Here is a 19,155-nt window from a genome sequence, read left to right as displayed (position 1 = left end):
TAGCTCGTCGAATCAAATGGTCGATATTAGACGGGGTGGGGTAAAAACATTTTGGCCAAGAAAAGCGTCGTGCGGTCGACCGGTGGCAGGTAGTAGCTGACAATGGCGTAGGGTAATAAAAAAGAACACGCAAATATTTGTACAGGCGAGCATTCCGACTCGCGTCACGATAAAAAATAATAATACATCGTCGTAGATTAGAAAGATGTCAGATAAAATTTTATTTTAAAATAACTCGCTGCTTAATGAAGGTAAACAGGAACATGCATGTTGAGGAAATTTCTGGAAAGAGTAAGTGAAAGAAAATTGAACAATGGTTTTAAAAGTACAAATATGATTTATATTTAAAATATTTTACAGAACAAAATTATTCACAATCATTTCAAAAAAATATTCGTCGAATAATTATTAAAATTTACGTTTTGATATAATTGCATATACAATTTGTTCGAAATAAAGTGAAATTATTTCTAAAAATGTTATCTCGAAGTATACATCGAGAAATGTTAAATCTTTCAGTTGGGTGCGTACATTACGTTCTATTTCCTTACTGTTACCTCTGATCGTGAGTTTCACGATACTGCTATTAATGCTACCGTTGACAGGAAGATTTAACTGTATTTTGTTAATTAAATATCGAGCACATTTGTTGACATTAATTAAAATAAAATTTAGGCGATTTAAATTAGCGTTCACACAATCAACTATATTTTCTACACCTTGAAAAATCGTTCTCTGCATGACTATCGCAATGTTGTAAGTTTTACGTCTTTTCGCCTTCGGTCCGTTTGCGTTCGCATCCTCCGCAGTTTCGGAAGAAAGATCTTCTTGCTCGTTTTCACGATATGTTATTAGTATGGCTCTAGCACCATATGCGGTAGTGAAATTTATAATTATCTTGTTAAAGATGATCGAGCTCAAATTAATTTTATCACCGTTTAAGTAGTTCGACATTGTTTCCATCTTATTTTAATATACAGAAACGTTCAAATAGACGACTAAGAAAAATCAAATTTGCGGTTGGAATGATTGTAAAACATAAACATAAAAAAAAAATGAAAGTCAGGAATCTGCAAACAGGATTTCCGGTGTAATAATAGGTTGGCACAAAAATAAATATAGCCATGAAAAAATGTTCGCCAGCAACGAGCAGCGCAAAGTATACTATCCCTGCTCTATGACTTTCAATACTTCTTGTAATTATGAGAATGCAAAGAAATAACCACATTACATAATACTTACTCAAAAGAACACAATTTGTTACATAAATGAAAATCATTGATACTCATCTTGTTTTTGAAATACTAGACAACACAAGCGCACGCTACGCGTGCGATTATCTGATTTCGTTTCATGCTTTTATTTAATTTTATTTAATTTTATTTTGAGCTTTACTGTCAAACTATTAATAATCGTCATGATGACAACTGCTCAATGCTACGAATATAATGCGAATCGAGACAACCAATTAGCATCGCGAAAAAACGATAACAATAAACTTTGAGAAATGCGATCATCGACTTTATACATGCCTTTTTTAGAAAAAGATATTTATTAATTTACAGCCTCGTCTCTTTTTCAAACTCAATTTATAAAAATATTTTATCATTTCTTCTAGTTTATTCTAATCCCTTTATTAATTTAGTTATTCTGTTTATTTTATTTATCACATGTATTTATTATATATGTGTTACAATATATTTAATAAATTTTATTATTTCTCGTTTCACTTTATTACTTAATCGTAGTTATCATTGATTTATTCTTTATTTACATTTTTTATTTTTAATTTAGACGCTCTGACTTCAACAACTGGATGGGTCGAAAATAGCGAAATAGGTCATTATTTTTGTACATTCGAAGGCACGCATTACGTACCAAATAAAATGATGGCAAGACTTTTTCCACGCGATACCGCTATAATTGAAAAAAAAAAACAATATCAAATATGGTAAACAAGTGGCTATCTGAAAACGCAAACGCAGTAATTAAGAGATTAACAAGTATTTATTGTAAATTTAATGTACGCCCTTCTGTTTGATATATAATACTCATTATAAATGTATCATATCAAGAAGAAAGACGTACATTGAAATCTGTTTTTTGAATCATCTTCAGCGCAATTAAATACTAAAACAAAATAATAACACATTTTACGTCATCTAAATATTGAAAGATTTTAAAATGCTAATTTCAAAGTATCAAACAATGTAATAAAATTTTTAAAAAATGTCAAATTTCTCAAAAATGTCAAGTACCCCGCCCCCTCTCCTTAATTTGATTGCACGGTTCAAAGAACATTAAAAATCTTTATAACTTTTATTTCAAACATTTTTTTATATCTTATACTGTTTCGACGGTATTAGCTCAGAAATAAAAAAATACAATTTTTTTCAAGAAGGTGTTTTACTCCTTAAATGTCGAGATACGCAGCTAAAAAAATACAGGTCTAATATTTTTTAATGCTCTAAAACATACTCCAAGTTCATTAAAATCGGTGAGGGCCACTTCCGACCGTTCCCTTGTAAGAGTTATCTAATATTATTAATTATTAGAATATCTTGTCAGAAACAAAATTTCAGCTGTAATAGATCATTGGAACGATACGAGATGAAGAGTGACAAGGGATACAAAAACGGACATTATTTCTGATTGTGAACAAGATGTAGCATATAAATCAATCAAACTATCTCAAGCACAATCTCAAAAATTCCCCCTGTCAGCCAACTTTCGGACCAATATTTTTCTCACCTATTTCTTTACAGGGGATGTTAAGAGAAGGAACAGGGGGAATTTTTGAGATCCCAACCATAGGATTCAAATTCCTTTCCAAAATGTTCTTTCCTTCATAATTGCCGCAATAACATCGCGTTTGACTCTATTGGTCGAGAGGAATCAAGTGGAGATTGTGGCTTTAAAAATTAAAAGAGCTGACTAAATAAGTATTCGCATTATTATTTTCAATGTTCTTAACAAACTCTATCGTTAAATTAGTTCTGTTGTCAAAAGGTAAACTAAAATTACTCCCCAACTGTAAAAAACATTGGATATTATCGGGAATATTAATTGAAGACTTGTTGATAAACTATTTATCTTTCAACTGTTTTAAATCTTGACATGTATTGTTGAAAAAGGCAGGATTTATTTTAACGTCCGTTATTCTATCCGAGGTGTTCCGCGTTACTTCGTTATTATTAAAAGAAACATAATTAGGACATGATTGTATTGGTAGCTTAAGTTTTGAATCTAAATTATTATATTGATAATTATAGTGTATCGGTTTTATGTCACAAATGTTTAGTTTTTTCTGTAATAAAAAATTAAATTTTTTATTGTATCTATTATTTTCTTTTAAAAAATGAGTATATAGCGAACCACTTTGTCTATTAAAAAATTCATTGCAAACGTGATAACGTGGGTAACAACAATAATAATAATAATAGTGAAAAGACGTTTTTTTACTATTCCATTTTTACCCGGATTGACGGAACAATTCAGAAATATTATTAGGAACATAAATATTAAATTATCCTTCTTTAGTTTTAATAAACTAAATAAATACATACGAGTACATAAAGATACTATTTCTACAATGAATAATACAAACGTTGTTTACAAAATTAATTGTTCAAACTGCGACGCTTCTTACGTGGGCCAGACTAGTAGAAGACTGACCACAAGAATTTCTGAACATAAGAAACACATTGTTAGAAATACTAATACTAAATCAGTAATAACGGACCACCGCGTTAATTTTAACCATGAATTTGATTGGGACAACATTAATATTTTAGATAAAGAAATTTATTACGGAAAAAGATCAGTATCAGAAATGATATACATAAAAAGACAAAATAATAGTCTCAATTTACAGACTGATACTGAAAATCTATCCGATATTTATATTGAAGCTATAGAGAGACTACCTAAACTCTAAGGTTAAATAACAAATACAAAATGATTATAATTGTTTGTCACTTTTCGTTTCCAACTGAGCTTCAGTTTCCTCTGAGCCGTTCTACTGACATGAGGATTTCACTAGTGTTACTGTTGTAACTGTTACAATTAAAATATTGTCACATCATAAATACATGTAAGTTTTTATTAGCATTTTTTTATACCATATGTTAGATTATTGTTTTATAACGCACTTGACTTTGGATCTTATAATTATTGAGGTGTATTGAGAAAATTATTTTAATTTATAGGATGCGATTAATATTTTATATTCTAACACCTGCCAACCTCGTAGTCAGAAAACTAGAGAGGATCGCTTCCCACAGTAACGTAAATGTGATAGCTTAGCGAGAGTCATATTAATCTTACGACGTTTTATTTCGTTTACTGATGTAACGGCGTTTAAATATGTTTATTAGACGTTTATACGTAAAAACATTTAGACTTTGTTGATTTTAATTTTGCTTTTTATACTGCGCTGAAGAAGATCCGAAAAATTGGATCGAAACGTTCGCTTCCTAATTTGTTTCAATTTTCGAGTCTATTTTTATAGTTTTAATTTAAACTGTATTGTTTGTATCAGTATACATAAATTAGATGTAATAAATTAGTTGTTTAACCTTGATGTTGAATCTGCTCTTATTAGCCGCTTATATAAATTTATACAAAATTTTTTCAGCAATAATATTATATTTATTAATATTAAAAAGGATTATTAACATTAAAGAAAATTGAAATATCAACACGAAACATTAAATAATTATGGTTGAAAGTTGTTTAGATAAAAAAATCTATATTAATAAAATTAAATATTAACCTGAGAATGATTTAAATTTGTGTGCTTGAGATAGTTTGATTGATTTATATGCTACATCTTGTTCACAATCAGAAATAATGTCCGTTTTTGTATCCCTTGTCACTCTTTATCTCGTATCGTTCCAATGATCTATTACAGCTGAAATTTTGTTTCTGACAAGATATTCTAATAATTAATAATATTAGATAACTCTTACAAGGGAACGGTCGGAAATGGCCCTCACCGATTTTAATGAACTTGGAGTATGTTTTAGAGCATTAAAAAATATTAGACCTGTATTTTTTTAGCTGCGTATCTCGACATTTAAGGAGTAAAACACCTTCTTGAAAAAAATTGTATTTTTTTATTTCTGAGCTAATACCGTCGAAACAGTATAAGATATAAAAAAATGTTTGAAATAAAAGTTATAAAGATTTTTAATGTTCTTTGAACCGTTCAATCAAATTAAGGAGAGGGGGCGGGGTACTTGACATTTTTGAGAAATTTGACATTTTTTTAAAATTTTATTACATTGTTTGATACTTTGAAATTAGCATTTTAAAATCTTTCAATATTTAGATGACGTAAAATGTGTTATTATTTTGTTTTAGTATTTAATTGCGCTGAAGATGATCCAAAAAACAGATTTCAATGTACGTCTTTCTTCTTGATATGATACATTTATAATGAGTATTATATATCAAACAGAAGGGCGTACATTAAATTTACAATAAATACTTGTTAATCTCTTAATTACTGCGTTTGCGTTTTCAGATAGCCACTTGTTTACCATATTTGATATTGTTTTTTTTTTCAATTATAGCGGTATCGCGTGGAAAAAGTCTTGCCATCATTTTATTTGGTACGTAATGCGTGCCTTCGAATGTACAAAAATAATGACCTATTTCGCTATTTTCGACCCATCCAGTTGTTGAAGTCAGAGCGTCTAAATTAAAAATAAAAAATGTAAATAAAGAATAAATCAATAATAACTACGATTAAGTAATAAAGTGAAACGAGAAATAATAAAATTTATTAAATATATTGTAACACATATATAATAAATACATGTGATAAATAAAATAAACAGAATAACTAAATTAATAAAGGGATTAGAATAAACTAGAAGAAATGATAAAATATCTTTATAAATTGAGTTTGAAAAAGAGACGAGGCTGTAAATTAATAAATATCTTTTTCTAAAAAAGGCATGTATAAAGTCGATGATCGCATTTCTCAAAGTTTATTGTTATTGCTTTTTCGCGATGCTAATTGGTTGTCTCGATTCGCATTATATTCGTAGCATTGAGCAGTTGTCATCATGACGATTATTAATAGTTTGACAGTAAAGCTCAAAATAAAATTAAATAAAATTAAATAAAAGCATGAAACGAAATCAGATAATCGCACGCGTAGCGTGCGCTTGTGTTGTCTAGTATTTCAAAAACAAGATGAGTATCAATGATTTTCATTTATGTAACAAATTGTGTTCTTTTGAGTAAGTATTATGTAATGTGGTTATTTCTTTGCATTCTAATAATTACAAGAAGTATTGAAAGTCATAGAGCAGGGATAGTATACTTTGCGCTGCTGTTCGTTGCTGGCGAACATTTTTTCATGGCTATATTTATTTTTGTGCCAACCTATTATTACACCGGAAATCCTGTTTGCAGATTCCTGACTTTCATTTTTTTTATGTTTATGTTTTACAATCATTCCAACCGCAAATTTGATTTTTCTTAGTCGTCTATTTGAACGTTTCTGTATATTAAAATAAGATGGAAACAATGTCGAACTACTTAAACGGTGATAAAATTAATTTGAGCTCGATCATCTTTAACAAGATAATTATAAATTTCACTACCGCATATGGTGCTAGAGCCATACTAATAACATATCGTGAAAACGAGCAAGAAGATCTTTCTTCCGAAACTGCGGAGGATGCGAACGCAAACGGACCGAAGGCGAAAAGACGTAAAACTTACAACATTGCGATAGTCATGCAGAGAACGATTTTTCAAGGTGTAGAAAATATAGTTGATTGTGTGAACGCTAATTTAAATCGCCTAAATTTTATTTTAATTAATGTCAACAAATGTGCTCGATATTTAATTAACAAAATACAGTTAAATCTTCCCTGTCAACGGTAGCATCAATAACAGTATCGTGAAACTCACGATCAGAGGTAACAGTAAGGAAATAGAACGTAATGTACGCACCCAGCTGAAAGATTTAACATTTCTCGATGTATATTTTGAGATAATATTTTTAGAAATAATTTCACTTTATTTATTTTTATATTAGAAAGGATAAGGAATAGTTTAACTAAAGTTAGAAGATGTAGATATTAGTAATAAGAAAAAAATACTTTGTAAATATAAATACAAAAATTTATATTTTTAATAAAAAATATTGTTCAGTAATAAAATTTATATATTTTAATAAAAAATATTGTTTCCCCATCCTAGTTTTAATAATAATAATTAACCTTTTAAACGAAATCATTTTTATTTAGTGAAATATTAAATTTTTTAACAAAAATTTTTAATATAATTTTTTTTTTGTCTGAAAAACTTTAACATAAAAATATTTAATTTTTAAAAAATTCTTGTTACGTACAATTTTTATATATTCAAATATATTCATGCCGAACTCACATACGTCCGCTATCGCAAGACATACACACCAACGAGAACATTTGATTAAAAGCTGATTGTGGGCAGCGCAACGTAGCGCTCGTCAGCTGATCGGTAGCGGTGCGCTAACCAGGCGCTCATCAGCTGATCGGTAGTTGCGAGCTAACCAGGCGCTCATCAGCTGATCGGCGCTCGTCAGCTGATCGGCGCTATTCGCTAGCACGAGCATGCGACCGCCGCGGGTTGGCCCCCCGAATAAGCTTTTTCCGCCGTAACTCATTTCATACTATGAGTAATATTAAAATTTAAATACACGGACGCTCTTTACGCTAATTTTTTGTTTTTAAAACGCGCCGGATTAGACTTTCTTTCATTTACGAGATTGTACGTAAACGGTGAATATCGCGTTCATTTTGGGGAAATGGATGTACGCTGGAAACATCCTTGGACGTCGATCGTCTGCGGACCTACGGGATGTGGAAAAACGATTTTCGTGAAAACATTTCTTCGTTATTTGTCCGACGTGTCCGATACTCGATTCGAGAGAATTTTATTTTATTACGCCGAGTGGCAAGATGCCTATCAACGCCTGCAATGCGATGAAAATGAAAGAGAAGAGAAGAGTAGCGTAAGAAAAAAGAACGTATATGCAAATAGCGTTCCGATAAACTCGAAGAAAAATATAATCGAATTTCACGAGGGTTTACCGCGCCCGGAAGATTATTCTTACGATCCACTCACCCCGAAATTAGTGATAATTGACGATCTTATGAGAGAGTCGTCATCGTGCGATGTTATCGTAGATCTGTTTACTAAAGGAAGCCATCATAAGAATCTCAGTGTTATTCTCATTTCGCAAAATCTCTTCCATCAGGGACGCGGACAACGCGACATATCTCTCAATGCGAATTACATAGTAGTTTTCAAAAATCCACGCGATCGCGCGCAAATTCGGCATTTAGCGCGTCAAGTATATCCGGACGATCCTAAGTTTATGGAAGAAGCGTACTACGACGCTACCTCGAAGCCTCACGGGTATTTATTGCTCGATTTAAAACAATCGACTCCAGATGAATATCGATTTCGGACGTGTATCTTTCCCAACGATAAGCTGCATTACGCGTACATTCCACGTAGATCGATCAAAAGAGGCGTATAAAAGACTCGTATTCACACACGACTTGTCACTCGTGCAATTACACTGCGATGGTAAAAAAAGAAAAAAAATCGCAACCGGCATCATCGTCGTCGTCGAAGAATTCATCCGACGGCGCGGTAAAAATCGCTAGACGATCTATCGGCGAAAGAAACACGAATCTTTTGAAAACTTTATGTTATCTGAAAAAAAATCAAAGAACAGCGTTTTTACGTTCCGTCGATAATAATCTCATTAAGTGTATTCAAGAGTGCGTTTTCAATACTCTTAAAGGTAACGTACCGCTTGCGAGTAGTGAAAAGAAACGCCTTGCTAGACATAAATCGATCCTACGTCGTATTGCTGCGAAAAAAGATAATTTGAAAGTTAAGAGAAAACTATTGGTGCAACGCGGCGGATTCTTACCCTATCTTATTGCTCCTATACTCGGAGCTATATTATCCCGGATCATTGGAGATTAAAAAAGGGACGCTATTCTGTGTATATTTGTTGCGTCAAATGTGAAAAAGATAAAATATTTACAATTCAATAATGGAAAGAGCAAAAAAAATGGTTTTAATTTCGTCGGAAAATCTCGAAAGACTGCAGCGACAACCGGAAATTTCCTCTAACGCGACGGCCGATAATTCATCGAATAAAATTACCGAGATATCGAATGTGGAAAATGATACTAATAATTCCGTACGGACCCCGGGAACTCCTTTGTCACGGCTCGATGCAGAGATGTGGCGTATTCTGAATCTCACACCTCAGGTCAGCGAGGACGAAAGATGGAAAATGTATAAGGAGGTACTTCAGCGTTATCTTCAATTTATTCGTGCTGCGAGAAAACGTTTACGCAAAAACGTGCACGCCAGCGATGAACGCGATGGAGAACAGGACGAAGACACGAAAGAGCAAGAGGATGATAACTTCGATGATGACGATGAACTTATGGAAACGCAAACTTTAATTACCAGCGACGGTAACATTAGCGCCGCTAGTAGTAGTAGTTTCGAGAAAAAACGCGCTCAATCAGCGGAAATGATACAAAAAATACTTAATAGTGTTCCAAAAAGTTATCGTAGTAAAGCACGCTTGATAATGAAGCAACTGCTCCTTACTCCGTCATCTAAGATTAACTGGAATAGACAAGGGCTCGTAACTATAGACGGCGACATTGTGGAGGGTTCGAATATCGCGGAACTTATAAACGATGCGGTACGCGAGAGAAAAACGGTAGAAGCAACCGGAAGAAATCAGTTTGCTCGATTACTACGTGACATAGGTACGTCACCGCGTCTCATAGGAAATCAAAAGTTATTAAAAGTAGGCGCGCGATCTCGCTATATTACTACCGCGTTACCTCGCGGATCCTCCACTCCGATCACACGTTCAAAATCGCACAGTCACAGGTTAGACGAAGCGAGTGAAACCGAAGGAGATACGCAATTTATATCCGCCGACGAAGAAGGTGACGACGACGGTGACGACGATAGAACATTACCATATAACGTAGTTTCTCCGTCAAAGAGAAGAAGAGGTTTACTCGATTGGATAAATCTCAATTGATGGAATTCGAAAAATTGTATTACGACCCCTCGCATTATGCAGGCTACTCTGCGGTGGACAATTTATCGCGAGCCGTTAAACCGAATTTTACTTGTAACAAAGTCGTCGAGTGGCTTAAATCACAGGATGCATACACGCTGCATCGGCCGGTACGACGAAAATTTCCTCGTTTACATTATAACGTAACAAATATCGATGATTTATGGGAAGCCGATTTAATCGATCTTCGTAATCTCAAGAGCTATAATGACGGCTATTCTTATCTATTAACGGTTATCGATGTGCTTAGTAAATTTGTTTGGGTAGAACCTTTACGTGACAAAACAGCCACCTGCGTAATAAAGGCCTTTCAACAAATATTTTCGAGAAACGAGGGTCGACTACCTGTATACTTACAGACCGACAAAGGCAAAGAATTTATCGCCCGCCCTGTACAAAATTTCTTAAAAGAAAAAGACATCCGTTTTCGCGTAACGCGCAATCCCGTTATTAAAGCGTCTATAGTGGAACGATTTAATAGAACACTCAAAGAGCGGATGTGGCGTTATTTTACGCATAAAAATACACGTCGTTACTTTGATGTTTTACAAGATATTGTTCACGCTTACAATCATACCCGTCATTCCACCATCAAAATGCAACCCGCTGTCGTTACGCGAGAAAATGCTCGTACCGCGTGTGAAAATATGAAACGACGATGGGATAACGATAAAGAAAAGAAAAAGAAGCGTGGGCGTAAACAAAAGGCTAAATATCGCGTGGACGATCTCGTACGCGTCAGTAGAGCAAAAGTAATCTTCGAGAAAGGATACGAAGCGAAGTGGAGCGAGGAGATATTTCGAATTCATCGAGTTCTCGAATGGAGAAAACCCCGCGTATATGAATTAAGCGATTTATCGGGTGAAGTTATAGACGGAATTTTTTACGAACAAGAATTAGCACCGGTTATTAAAGACTTACGCGACGAGGAATTTATCGTCGATCGTGTGATAAAAAGCAGGGGACGCGGTAGCAATAAACAATTATTAGTTAGCTGGCAAGGTTATCCTTCTAAATTTAACTCCTGGATACCCGCTTCGAATTTAACTATTCTTCGAAATGAGGGCGGATCAATTTCTTCTGGTTCTTCCAAGCAATAGCAGCATGCGCTATTTCCCCGACAATAAAACCTCGTCGTTCATTACGGAATTACCTCAATCGCTGCACTTACACGGTGACTGGGAAGTCGCGTTGAGCGAAATCCAATTCCCTAATACCTTTTTTCATGTAAGGCGCGGAGAAAATATACTCAGTTTCGTCGATATCGACTCTCAAGTTAAAGAGAAAAATAAAAAAGATGAGGTGTTAACTTCGAAGGAAGCCTCAATACCGTGCGGCATTTATAATAACATGGAAGAGCTCGTCTCCATGATTAATTCGTCATGCAAAGAAGTCGGTTCCCATTTTCGTTTGAAGCAAGAAAAATTTACAGGCGGTAGTATTTTGTTCTCCCTCGCGTGTCCTGCTGGTTGCAATCTGATTCATTATATGCATTTTTCCGATAGACTTTTGCAAATGATCGGTTTAGCTGATTTTCTTTATAACGCTCCTAAGGGGGAAAGTATCTATTGTTCTATGCTCACGACATCTAAGCTTAATTCCAAAGAAAAATCTACTTCAATTTTTCTTAAACTCGGTTTTCTTGACGAAAATGGAGTACGTGACGAGGGATTCTATGGTTACGAAGCGTGTAGTTTGGCGCGGGGTATTCCCGATAAACTGTTCGTTTATTGTGATATTTGCGAACCTTACATAACAGGAGATGTGCAAACTCCTCTTCTCCGAATAGTGCCTGTCACAGGGGGTGGGCGCGATTACGAATATGGAACGAATCAGGTAAAACATTTCTCACCTCTGCATTATATCCCGCTGCGCCTAACAAATTTCCGACGGATTGAAATCGATATAAAAGACGATACTGGAAACAAAATACCATTTGAATCCGGCACGTTAACGGTGACTTTACATTTCAAACGTATCGATTAGATTTTTAAAAATACTCTGTAAAGATTTTTTTGATAAGAAAGAAGGGATTTGTTCATTAATATGGATTATTATTCGGAGTATTATAACGAATTACAAAACGGTGGAACTCGCGGTGGCGGAATTCCACGAGTTTTTGTCGGTTCACCCTATCAACGAGGTCATGGAATAGGTAGTTTTCTCGGAGGAATGTTCAGACGTGTATTGCCTTATTTAACTAGAGGTCTAGGGGCAGTGGGTAAAGAAGCTTTGCGGGCCGGGGTTAATATAATCGAGGATGTTGAAAATAAAATGCCGTTAAAGGTAGCTGTCAAACATCGTTTTGAACAATCGCGTGACAATCTTAAGAGAAAAGCTAGGGAAAAAATAAGTAGTCTAATGAAGGGTACGGGATATAAATCGGATGAAAAAATTCATGTAGCGCAGTTTCCTTTCGGCAGGCTTAAGACTCACGTCGCTAAATCCTCGGTAACCGTGTCGCGTAAACGGCGTAAGACAAATAAGAAAAAAAGTTTATCGAAAATCAAGTCTCGTGGGAAAAAAAGAACAAATACAAAAAAAACTAAAAATAATACGAGGAAAAATCGCTCGACTGTAAAAAGGCTCAAATCGTCCGCGAAACGGCGTAAAGCTAGTAGCGGTAAAAAGCGCACAGTATACGATATATTTTCATAATCACCATTATTTCTAAATACGCTTGTCCGTGACAATAACGCTGGTAGAGCGGGCGACGATAGAAAAGAATGTCATTTCTTCACACACACTCGAGCGAGTGTTTAAAGAGCGAGCTCGATCTCTTCTCTTTACCGCCCACGCAAACTAGCATCGAAAGTTCGCAATGGATTCATTACAAACCCGTGACCTCGCTTTCGGACGACTCCCCGCTAGAATTCGTCATCCCGGGTCACGGAGAAGAATATTTAGATCTCACACACACGTTACTAAGTCTTCGGGTACGCGTAGAAACCGAGCCGCTACCCGGTCTCGCCGCCGGATCAGACGTCAACGTGGGCCCCGTAAATCATTTTCTTCATTCCATCTTCAATCAAATCGACGTGTATTTCAATCAAAAGCTCGTGTCGCCTCCAAACAACGCTTATGCGTACCGCGCGTACATCGAAGCATTGTTAAATTATTCATCGCCCGCAAAAACTTCCCATCTAACCTCGTGCTTATGGGATGCGGATACACCCGGACACATGGACGATACGGCAGGAGCGGAAGGCAATACCGCTATAGCGAGACGAGCTCGTTACATACGCGGAGGGCGCGCGCTAGATCTTATAGGTCACCTCCATTGCGACGTTTTCAATCAGGATAAATTCTTAATTAATGGCGTCGAGGTGCGGTTGAGACTCGTGCGTTCGAAAGATACGTTTTGTTTTATAGAAACTAATTGCACGTCGAAAATTCGTATACTCGATGCAAGTCTAATGGTGAGAAGAGCGAAAATAAGCTCCGGAGTATTACTAGCGCATGCTAGAATGCTGAGCAAAGTTACCGCCAAGTATCCGCTTACGAGAGTTGAAATTAAAACATTCACGATTCACAGCGGGGTTGTGGGTGAATCGTTAGATAATGTAATACTGGGACAATTGCCGAAACGAATAATAGTAGGTTTCGTCGATAATAAAGCGTTTAACGGTGACAGAAAATTGAATCCGTTTAATTTCCAAAATTACGGAATAAATTTCTTCTCGCTATACGTCGACGGTACACAAATACCCAGTAGACCGTTACAACCGGTTTTCTCGTCTCGCGAACCGCTTTACATCGAAGCTTATCATACGCTCTTCTCAGGGACGGGTATCCATTTTTTGAACGAGGGAAATTCTATAAGTAGAGATGATTATTCTCGGGGATATACGTTATTCGCTTTTGATCTTACACCCGATCTATCCGCTAATTGCGCCGGTCATTGGAATCTCGTGAAACACGGAAGTCTACGGTTAGAAGCGAGATTCGAGAAGGCGCTCACCGAAACAATTAATTGTATCGTTTACGCCGAATTCGATAATGTCATAGAAATCGATGCATCGCGTCAAGTTATCGTCGATTTTTCCGGTTAGCTTTTAACACTCGTTCACCAACATGTATTCATACACCGTAATGTAATACGCGATTAGAAAATTTTCCCCCTCCTCTTCCTTTGGAAATTTCGATGACACTTTTCACGGAGTGGAAACTATGTAACGCGCTAGAATAAATTCAGTTTTGTACGAGACACAACCAAACGCGCACGTTTCGCTAAGAGCTTGTACCTCATCAACGAAAATCTCACAATATGGACATAGTCGTCGACATACAAGGTTTCCGCGATGAAGCCAATAAATTTATCGCGAAGGAAGTCGCCGTTGTCGCGATCGATACTCCGATTGTCGAGCACTGGATTATGATGCCACCATACGCGTTTGGAAAATTACCCGCAAAAGCAAGACGAGAAAACAATTGGCTCTCACGAAATTATCACGGCATCGAGTGGTTCGACGGCTCAGTTAATCCGAAATATTTTACCTCGTATCTCCGCGAAATTGCAAGACACGCGCGCTGCATTTACGTCAGAGGTAACGAAAAAGCAAACTACTTGAGGAATTTACTTTCCAGAGATATAAATAATTTGGAGGGTACCTCACCAGCATTTAAAAATCTACCGGATGAGGAGGATATCGTACAATATTGCGGTCATCACGGGATTCGAAAATTTGGAACCTTTCATTGCGCGTTATACAATGCTTATAAATTAAAATGCTGGCTAAGTGCGCAAAATAATTGCGAGAACGTTTCGACCTCTACTGAAGCTACTTGTAGTTCTGACGAAAGTTGGGAAATTACTTTCGACGATAGCGACGATAAATACGAAACCGCCGTTTCTTGCGATGTAAATGAGAATATAACTAAAATACAAATAGAGGAAAAAAATCAGCAAAGCAACGAACAGCAGATTGAAAAAGAAGAAGAAGAGAGATTTGTGATTTCTGAATCGTCATCGACGTTGACGGACAAGAACGAAACAATTTCCATCTCGACGCAAACTGACATTGAAAACCTCTCAAAACAACTCAAGATAGAAGAAGACGCATTATCGAAAGAGGTAAAAACCGGTATTGTTCAAATAATACCGTACACTCGTTCGTATTCGGGACAAAAAAAAAATGAACTCTCGCGAAATTCTACAAGCATTGCATCATCTCGATGCCAGACATGTTGGAGTCTATGCAGCCGACAGAGTTCCGAGGGTGTGGACGAGGTCGACGGCTATCGTCGCTAACACCGACAATCACGATCGACCTGGAGAACATTGGATCGCCTTCTACCTCGATGAACACGGTACAGCCACTTATTTCGACAGCTACGGATTGCCCCCCTTGTATCCAGGATTTATCATCCGACTTCGACGAAACTCCATCATCCATCGTTGGAATATTCAACAATTACAAGGAATTTTTTCTAAGACTTGCGGACAATACTGCTGTGTATTTTTATATTATATGTGCAGCGGTTATAATCTTAATCAGTTTCTCGCTCTTTTTTCCGAAGATTGTGAATATAACGATCGTTTAATCATACACTTATTTCGTAAAATTTTTACTCACAAAAAATAAGCGAATTATAACAATATATAATATGAATTTTAGTATGAATAAATAAATTTTGTTCTGTAAAAATATTTTAAATATAATCCATATTTGTACTTTTAAAACTATTGTTCAATTTTCTTTCACTTCCTCTTTCCAGAAATTTCCTCCACATGCATGTTCCTGTTTACCTTCATTAAGCAGCGAGTTATTTTAAAATAAAATTTTATCTGACATCTTTCTAATCTACGACGATGTATTATTATTTTTTATCGTGACGCGAGTCGGAATGCTCGCCTGTACAAATATTTGCGTGTTCTTTTTTATTACCCTACGCCATTGTCAGCTACTACCTGCCACCGGTCGACCGCACGACGCTTTTCTTGGCCAAAATGTTTTTACCCCACCCCGTCTAATATCGACCATTTGATTCGACGAGCTATCCTTGCCATACGTATACCCGAACTGTTTTTACCCCACCCCCGTCCAATATCGACCATTTGATTCGACGAGCTATCCTTGCCATACGTATACCCGAACCCCCATGCCGTACTCTACGCAACTTTAGCTTAAATACCACATCTAATCCTTAGACTAGTAAGATCTCGTTTAGCTCAACATACTAGGACCCTGCTCGGAAACACGGAGGTCCCGGGTTCAAATCCAGAGAAAATCAGAAAAAATAAAAAATAAAAATTCTCATCCCCACCTTTCGGGGCCAGTCGCCATTTTTTTTTCCCCCAACACCCTTTCCCCCTAACACCCACACTCGGAAAAGCCAGACGCCGGTGGTGGGGGAAAGATAAGATAAGACCCGGCGCCAGACGGGTCGGTGGTGGGGGTTTGTTTTGACGGGCCATACCTGCCATTATACTACTAACGACTATTATATTTTGTGCACTAAGAATAACATATCGCACTTATTTTCTAGAATCAAATTGTAATCAGTTTTACTTATATGTATGTATATTTAATGTGAACTTGCACCTTGAATAAAATATCATAGTTACTTTTCATGGTAATATATTATTACTAAATTTAGATAATATACACTTTACGTATGTTTACTTTAAACTGGCACCTTGAATAACATATCAGTTACTTTTCGTGATAATTTATTATTAGATCGTGTAAATTTTTGAGTACCTTCTTTTGAACATGGCCTGACCTTTTCATTTTTATGATTTTTTTAGGATAATATTGTCGCAAGATTGTTAAAAGTTATTAAATATTGTTATAATTAATGAAAATTTGATAGATCGATTCCGTCATACCGACACCTTGGCATATTTATATATTATATTCATCTGTATCTCTAGCCTAAATGTTAATGTCCGTCATATAATTATATTGTCAATTTATATTTATTACATGTACAATTGTTAGTTCTAAGTGTTTGAAATATATATATATGTCTACTTATGTCAACCTGTGTAAGTCTCTCTGTATACCTCTCTCTCAACCATAGACTAAAATCATATAGACCCGCGACTCACTGCCGAATTTCGAAGAGATACCTTAAGTCCCGTTTTTATTGATACCGCGGCGCATTTACATGCGCCTGGCGCCCAACTTTATCGTGAGTTACCGAAAGTACCAAAGTACGAGTAGTTCAACTCTTTTGTTACCGATTTTTTAACGTTAACTATTAAAATATTTAAATTAAACGCTCCCCTGTCCGAACTTGGCGTTTCGGAGCAGGAAAAGACGTTGCAAATTTTTGGCGCCCAACGTGGGGCAACGCTAAGAGAGTATTAGGAAGAGAGAGAAAGTATTATACCTGAAAATTTTTTTTGTGAGTTCGTTTACCAAAGTTTTTTTTTGGGTGTGAGTGAATATTTTATGTTTTTTTTCATTTAAACAATTTTTTTTTCGCCTTTTTGTTCTCGTTTCTGTTTTTTTCAGGCCTTCTCCATGATCACTTCTACCATTTCTCCCGATTTTTTCAAGAGAGGGGCAGTTCTCACCGTTGTTTCCGTCGAGTCCCTCTCTCTTTGTGAGGAAGATGCCGTAGCAGGCGTTCTTTTCTTATTTACTACTGCTCGTTTATTCCTCGTACGTCAAGGTTTAGGGGCTCCTTGCTCACTCCCCTTTGAAGGGGTATTTTTCGCAGGTATGGTTCCTGACCAAGCACATCCTCCTTGTCAAATTTTTCCAAGTCTAAGACCGAAAACATATTAAAAGTTGTACAAAACTATTTTTTTCTGGTATTGTTCAAATATTTACTTCTTTAAATTTTTTTCAATATTCAGACTAACACATTAATTATTTCACAGCTTATTACATATCATTATTACATCATGGATTACAAAATTAGACGTTTATTAAAAAAGAACTACAGAAATTTGATGTTCGGGAATAGGCTCTTTAACGACTAATTCGAACGATCAGCCGTAATTCAAGCCAACAATTATAATGTGTTATACTGCGTTTTTTCATATTATAAGTCTATATATTTTACATGTATGATAAGTTCTGTCTTTCCAAATTATTTAATTTATGGATATGTTAGCAAAGCGATATTTGTATTGATAAAGACTGTCGTACAGTCAAAACGTTTACTAATTATCATTTGTATTATTTTCATGACGTAGAATAAATTGTTAACACCTAATTAATTAGCTTGTTAAATCGGCCTTTTAATTTATAACTTATTTTAATTTTACACAGCCGAATTTTATTTTTCATTATATATATTTAATTCACGCTGGCCTTACAATGCGTAGTAATTATACACAATTTAAGTTCCACCAATTTAATTTTAATTTTGTACAACATAATTATGGACAACAAAGTTTCGAAGATTTAAAATCTTGGCTAGATGCTAATTATGGAAAGATAAGAACTGTTTCGAAATTAATATTTTTAAAACAATGTAAGATATTAAGAATTTTACCTAAACATCTATCGGACAAAAACAATATAATGTATTATTATAAATCAAAAAAAAGGTTTGACAGTGTGTTACATAAATTTAGATTTGAAATATTAAACATAGAGACTTGTACAGACAAATAGAGTATTTTAACAAAAACATAATGAAATATTCACAAAGACTAAATAATAATATCCCACCCCATGTATGGCAAGAAATTTATAACTACCACAGCAGATTGTTTAAAAACAAATTCACAGCTTACATTACACACACAAGAAAAAATTCTGCTGGTTATTACATTTAAAAGAATCCGAATATTATAAAAATATCAAACCCATTGATTTCTCTTGCTCTCTGAATAATATAGTAAACCCGCAAAGCAATAAATCAAGAGACACGGTAGTGTTTCGCGACAAGTCACAAAATCGTAGCAAGGTACTTCCGTGTATCTTTACGCGAGTCGGACTTTTGACAGCATCTTATATTATCAGATCTCATAGAAGGATTGAACTGATCGTATTCTCGATAGACTTAATCGATAGCTTGGGTTTAAATTGTATTAGAAAACTGTCTTTACTTTTGCT

The 19,155-nt window shown here is 35.4% G+C and overlaps 4 protein-coding genes across 4 annotated transcripts; all 4 read left to right on the top strand.

Annotated features, from left to right (window-relative positions):
* The first annotated feature begins 7,747 nt into the window (after positions 1-7,747).
* Positions 7,748-8,721, top strand: LOC146722462 (uncharacterized). The gene has a single exon (XM_085484708.1). It carries the CDS (start codon positions 7,811-7,813, stop codon positions 8,546-8,548), a length of 738 nt encoding a protein of 245 aa, XP_085340834.1. The 5' UTR covers positions 7,748-7,810; the 3' UTR covers positions 8,549-8,721.
* A 1,462-nt stretch (positions 8,722-10,183) lies between these two features.
* Positions 10,184-12,472, top strand: LOC146722461 (uncharacterized). The gene has a single exon (XM_085484707.1). The coding sequence runs from the start codon at positions 11,195-11,197 to the stop codon at positions 12,119-12,121; it is 927 nt and encodes a 308-aa protein (XP_085340833.1). The 5' UTR covers positions 10,184-11,194; the 3' UTR covers positions 12,122-12,472.
* Positions 12,473-12,861: 389 nt separating this feature from the next.
* On the top strand, positions 12,862-14,187 carry LOC146722460 (uncharacterized protein F54H12.2-like). Its single transcript, XM_085484754.1, has one exon. The coding sequence runs from the start codon at positions 12,862-12,864 to the stop codon at positions 14,185-14,187; it is 1,326 nt and encodes a 441-aa protein (XP_085340880.1).
* A 39-nt stretch (positions 14,188-14,226) lies between these two features.
* On the top strand, positions 14,227-15,753 carry LOC146722459 (uncharacterized). The gene has a single exon (XM_085484706.1). It carries the CDS (start codon positions 14,403-14,405, stop codon positions 15,384-15,386), a length of 984 nt encoding a protein of 327 aa, XP_085340832.1. The 5' UTR covers positions 14,227-14,402; the 3' UTR covers positions 15,387-15,753.
* Positions 15,754-19,155: the final 3,402 nt, after the last annotated feature.

This window comes from Nylanderia fulva, unplaced genomic scaffold (assembly GCF_048542155.1).
Source record: "Nylanderia fulva isolate GAGA-0341 unplaced genomic scaffold, ASM4854215v1 Scaffold31, whole genome shotgun sequence".
Classification (NCBI taxonomy): Eukaryota; Metazoa; Arthropoda; class Insecta; order Hymenoptera; family Formicidae; genus Nylanderia; species Nylanderia fulva.
The sequence above is the reverse complement of the archived record's forward strand: the minus strand, read 5'-3'. Positions and strand labels throughout refer to the sequence as shown.

Bases quoted from the DNA above. Each gene is read 5' to 3' on its own strand.
- LOC146722462 (XM_085484708.1), top strand. From the start codon at position 7,811: ATGGATGTACGCTGGAAACATCCTTGGACGTCGATCGTCTGCGGACCT.
- LOC146722461 (XM_085484707.1), top strand. From the start codon at position 11,195: ATGAGGGCGGATCAATTTCTTCTGGTTCTTCCAAGCAATAGCAGCATG.
- LOC146722460 (XM_085484754.1), top strand. From the start codon at position 12,862: ATGTCATTTCTTCACACACACTCGAGCGAGTGTTTAAAGAGCGAGCTC.
- LOC146722459 (XM_085484706.1), top strand. From the start codon at position 14,403: ATGGACATAGTCGTCGACATACAAGGTTTCCGCGATGAAGCCAATAAA.